Source organism: Crassostrea angulata, chromosome 2 (genome assembly GCF_025612915.1).
Source record: "Crassostrea angulata isolate pt1a10 chromosome 2, ASM2561291v2, whole genome shotgun sequence".
Taxonomy (NCBI): domain Eukaryota; kingdom Metazoa; phylum Mollusca; class Bivalvia; order Ostreida; family Ostreidae; genus Magallana; species Magallana angulata.
The window spans coordinates 45,215,983-45,221,621 of record NC_069112.1 but is presented as its reverse complement, the minus strand read 5'-3'; the positions used below and the strand labels follow the sequence as shown (position 1 = coordinate 45,221,621).

General features: G+C 30.3%; 1 protein-coding gene across 1 annotated transcript; it reads right to left on the bottom strand.

Moving 5' to 3' along the window:
- Window positions 1-904: 904 nt before the first annotated feature.
- Window positions 905-4,290, bottom strand: LOC128173131 (uncharacterized). Its single transcript, XM_052838851.1, has 5 exons — window positions 4,024-4,290; window positions 3,001-3,122; window positions 2,621-2,703; window positions 1,327-1,563; window positions 905-1,184 (listed from the first exon to the last, which is right to left on the bottom strand). Exons 1-5 carry the CDS (start codon window positions 4,078-4,080, stop codon window positions 1,162-1,164), a joined length of 522 nt encoding a protein of 173 aa, XP_052694811.1. The 5' UTR covers window positions 4,081-4,290; the 3' UTR covers window positions 905-1,161.
- Window positions 4,291-5,639: the final 1,349 nt, after the last annotated feature.

The window sequence follows — 5,639 nt, the reverse complement described above, 5'->3', positions numbered from 1 at the left end:
GCCTGGAGTATTTATTTTGTACATTCTTTGAGCAAAGCACGATAATTTTTTCTCATCAAAATTTTGAAGTTTAAAAAAGTTGTAATATTAAGACTTTAAAAAGCTTTTAAGGTAGTTGAAAATGGCCCCTTGGACAATAATTTTGTATTGTACCTTTTATTTAGATCTACAAACAGAACGATTGTAAAAATTGGACGAAAACTTAAATAGTTGAAGCTATAGGGGTGTTTTCAATGTTGCCCCTAGCAGATCCTTTATGGGTTTTTTTCGAATTGTCTGCCCAAACCTTTTCAGTCTGCGTAATGTATATGTTATTATACAAATCACATATTTTAATATTTATTTGAACACTTTTTGAGTAAAAGAACGACAGGAGATTTTGGTTAACATTGGAAACTCATAGACAATTTCCATCATCTCATAAAACCGTAAGTACTCAATATTTTTTTTATTTGATATTTAGAATGCATGTTAACTACTGCTATCTTAATAATATCTAGACGTCATATTTAGATTTTAAGGTCTTTTGAGTTTTTAGTTATTTCATCCCCCTTTTCTTAAGTTTGAGCCAAAGTATCTCATAAACGATGCCTACATCAACAGTGTGATAGGGCTAGACAATATACATCTATTTCTAAAATTTGAATGCTCTACTTTAAAAAGTAAGCAAAATATTGCGTTTCATTCAATTTTGAGTATTTTTCTTTCGTACGCTTGCCATAGGTAATTGCTTTAAGACTTTTGCAAGATTGTTTCAACATTTTCTTTCCGTTTTGAAAAAAAAAATGCTTACATTAATCCTGTCGGGAATACTAATTAAAAAGACAAAACACAATAGGTTTTACGAGCAAAAGTCAAAAAGCCCTATTGATTACACGTACATATGTTAACAACAATACATGTATAAGGTAATAGTTTATTTATTTACTATGCATATATTGATAAATTAAAATAAAGCAACCAGGAAACAAATTATATTTCTAAAAATCTGTTACAACATGATTACAACTTACATTTTGAATAAATATCCATGAATAATTTCCCATCACCATTCACTATCTACAGAAATACATTTACAAATATTCATGCGGTTACAAAAAAATTAACATATCATCTGACCACATCTATTCCAATGAAAAAAGAACAGGACATCATCGATCATTATTTTCTTTTTGGTTGGCAAACTGAAAGAAAAACAAAGTGTGTTTTAATAAATATACGCGTCTTGAACAAAGCTGATTATTTGCATGGATTAAATGTTTGACCAATACAGTGTTCCGACGTTAAAAAAAAATGAGAGAAATCATCACCTTTAAAAATACATACCAGATAAATTATTTTTCGGTAAAATAGTGATGCCCATTCCTAATAGATCGTTGTGAATTTGCAATAATGTTTCGTCAGCAGGAGTTTTCGTTTGAAGAAGAACAACGTAGTGGGTTTCTACGCTAGGGACACAACCGCCATCTGTCGTGTTATAGAAGTTTTTGTTATCGACTTTCACTATCTGATAAGGCTCCGTTGGCGAGTTCTTGTGCATCAGCTTTAAATCGCTCATATGACCTGTTCAAAAATATGACACACTAAATGGCTAACCTGTGGAATCATTTAAATTCAAGGGGGCCAATTTTCGTGGATTGTTGGCATTTTGCTTATTCGTGAGGATGTAATTTCGTGGGTGTGCTGGTTTTCAGTGTAAGTAAGAAAACTAACTCTTACAAAACTTGTTTTCATGGAGGACATAAATTCAAGAGGGAGGTCTACCCACGGAAAACAAAGAAAACTGAGCCACTACGAATAATAATGATTCCACAGTATTTAAAATTACATACAATTTACCGTGATGAACTTAAAAACATTTCATTTTATACACCGTCGTATGATAATTTAAATCCTTCTTTACAAATGATAGCTGAAATTACTTAGAATGTATTACTTTAAAAACTTAAATTTTAGTTTTAATGTAGCTTTAAATAAGCTGTCTTGAAATACGATAAAAGCCACAAAACTTAATTGTGGTCATTATCATGTTGCTTTGTTTGTAATATTACTCTGCAAAAAAATTTGATTGTTAATTGCTTTTTAATCTGCATTTTAATATTTCATTTTTCATAGCTGATTTTAACATGAAAGAATCTGACATTTTGCAATCATTGTATCATCTACACCTACATTTTAAAATTCAGGGTCCGGTCTATAAATTGCAAATATCGGTCAACTGTAGGATTTCTTGCAGCAAATTAATTAATCTAAAGCACAAAAACCACATCCAGTGCCGGTGCATTTACATAAATCAAGCAAGTTATTCTACATTGATAATTAAACGCGTTTCCTCTCGAGATAAAATACCTTTGTTTGAATAAGAAATAAATAAGCAAGAGTTACATCCGATGCATGATAATCTACAAAGAAAACAGCAATGGTGTTGTTGCTATTGTTATTTCGTTCTAAACATAATGAAGGTTACGAAATCAACGTTAATTTGTTAAGATATTCAGAACTGCATTCATAATAAAATATTTATCAATTTTGTCATCACGTCCCCTCCAAAAAAACAGTACTCAATAAGATTATCGAATTAGTCTTGGTGCAAGGGTCTTAAATATAAGTAAATACATACATTTATTGAGGAACTTTTTGAAAGTCTTAGGACGTGTAATGTCCATTTTTAGTTGAATTGGTCCCACCTTATAGCAAGAAGTCCTGAATGAAAACAAAATAAAAATATATTTAGTGTACATGGTTTTATTAACCTAACACAACTTCCCTTATCATTGTTGGAATGTATTAAATAGTGAAACGGTACTATGACTATTCAATAATGTCGTAATATTAACGTTCTTTTCTGAGACACTGACTTACAATGGAAACTGTGGTCGATAAACTATATTCCCATAATATATTGGTATTTTAGAAGTGTTGATGAATCCACTATTAGCGTATTTAAAAACTTTTCGATTTAGCCATTAACTACATATAAGATGAAAGACAATCTCTCACCCGCTGTATCTCGTCTCAAACCTCTGCTCTGTTCCATCAGGACTCACGACTTTGTCCATGAATATGATTTTATCTTCAGACTCGGGTTGTCCCGTGAGAAAATGGTACCAAAGCCCCTCACACTAAATTAAACACAGATTATTAATAAGCATTACAATTTGCATGTAGTAGTTCAATACCGAAAGCTTATGAATCCCTAAGCTTCATAAAAGGAATACATATCTTTTTGACGCATTTAAATCTGTATGTTTTAGTGATTGTTCAAGGTTGGCTTCAAAAAGTCGTCTAAAATAATCGACGATCTCTTGGCGTTTGACATATTCAATCAACCACAGCAAATAGAGAAAGTACTAAATATTTCACGAGTATGGTGTGTTGTAATTCACAAAAGTACAAGTTGAATTCGGGGATAACAAGTTTACAATCAATTATTCACATGCAATGTCCTTTAAGTTTTATGCATGTATTATTGATAACAAATATCCTTTACCTGTGACACTAGTGCACTTCATCGGTTTTTAATTCGATATTTATTGGTACTAGATAGCAAATTATTCGTCAAAATAATATATGAAAATAAATAATTGTGAGTCAAAGAAGTTTAACGTAACGAAATGGATATATTTTTTACTTATAATAGCAAAACGTATACTTTTAGAAAACAAGAATTTGGATTAGTATCGATACGTTTTTAAATTTTCATAAGATAATGTTTGAATTTTTACACTAGTAAATTGTGAAAAGCATCACTTTTCAGTGAATATTTGTGTAAAACTATTATCATAGTCAAACAATAACCAATTGAGAATTAAATAATGCCTGCACCAAAATAAAATAATACATATTTTTTTTAAAATTCGTATATTTGATACATTGTATTGTCTCCAATAAATGATATTTTATCCAGCATTATTATCGATACATTTAATAAATTTTGTCTTCGAAGAATTATATCTTTCACCCTAGGAAATTAACCAAAAAATATCGAGATAGTTAAAATACGAGTAAGGCTTTAATACATACCATTTGCACCAATATAACGTAGACAAAAATCGTTGAGAATATCTTGCAGTGCACCATTGTTTCTTATTTCTTGATGCAAGATTAATCCGTCCTGTTGGTCACAAGCTTGTGGTCTAGACAATCCGCGTTCTAGATTGCAAATTTCGCCGCAGGTTTATATATGTATGTTCCTACGTAATGTCCCACAGGTGTCAACATGGGATACCTTTGGATAAAAGAAAGAAGTTCCTGTATATGCAAAAACACACATATCATAAATTGGTCTCTGCGATAAATAGGTTTTCGATTACGTAAATGTCCAGTTATATATGTCCAGGTGTATGGGGTTGCAGGTTGGGTTATACTTTTTTTCCCTTTTGATATATGTACTAATTACAGGTGTAAAAATTGCTTGTCATCAAGATGATATGACATGCCTTTTTTGATAGTCAAGGACACTTTGTGGTTTCGGTAGGGCAACTGTTTACAATAAGATTCAAAGACATTAGAAATAAAATACAAATTATCTAACATTTTCAGTATTATGTCAAAAGTGTAAATGAAATTTTGGTTATGCATTCAGAACATGCAAAATTAAATTGATGTAATTCTCTGTTAAGGTTAAAAGGGTTCAGATGTGTATTTGAAATATTTCATGACAATATACTCAGAATAAAAGATGGAAAATTCTTGCTAATAGTTTTATTCAATCATTATTTGTAGGACCATGGGTCAACAACGATAGTATAAATCACAGCATACAGTACAAAACTGAGAGATGACAGAATGCCAATAATTTCTCTAAATTATTTTTTTTTCATGAGTGCCAGTGCCTGTGTATGTTATAATACTACGGATCGATTTTCTATTGTATATTCCATTACATGTCACTGCTAGTCGATTTTATAATGTATTTTCCAATACATTTCTTCATGACTATTTTAATTTATAATCGTACAATTTCTGAAAAATTATATAAATATAAGAAATAAAGAATCATTCTTTGAATATTATCACGTGATAAAATGCGCTCCGGTGTGTCAAATGTAAAACACAGCCATTCGGGCTTTATTATAGTTGGTCATTCCCGACCGCATTTTATCACCTCAATAAAAACAAAGAATGATTAATTATTCCTGAAGTATTTTGAATATTAGTTACAAAACTAATATATTGGTAAACATGCATGAATACCTTTGGGTATTACCACCACAAGCAGATTCTGACTTATATTTAAAGATTCATGTAAGAAAACGAAAGTTATCAGGTTCTGCTTTTGGGAAAAAAGGCGTAGGTCAAGAAACTAGAGTCCCATTTCAAAGTTGATTCGATATTGCATCACTAACTAGGATCTTATGCAATTATTTGAATTAAAGTAACACGTTTTCATTAATAATTTCAAAAATATTTGCATTTAAGGAAATACTGAAGAAAAAATATATTCTAATTTTGTTCACAAATGTACAATTAATACTATTGTGAGATTAATTTAACATAAAATTAAAAAAAAAAGTTTCAAATATTGACAGGCAGACAAGGTAAGTTTTTTTTTAATAATATCAGAAAATGATGTTTTACAAATCCAAATAATCATAATTACTACTGGAACTGTCACATTGATACAAATATTTTGCCCA

What these genes read in the sequence shown, in the direction of transcription:
- LOC128173131 (XM_052838851.1), bottom strand. Translation starts at nt 4,080, where the DNA reads ATGGTGCACTGCAAGATATTCTCAACGATTTTTGTCTACGTTATATTG. An exon ending in ACGTTATATTGGTGCAAATG is followed by an intron (nt 3,123 to 4,023) that starts GTATGTATTAAA and finishes TGTTTAATTTAG; the next exon opens with TGTGAGGGGCTTTGGTACCA. An exon ending in CAAAAAGTTCCTCAATAAAT is followed by an intron (nt 1,564 to 2,620) that starts GTATGTATTTAC and finishes ATTTTTGAACAG; the next exon opens with GTCATATGAGCGATTTAAAG.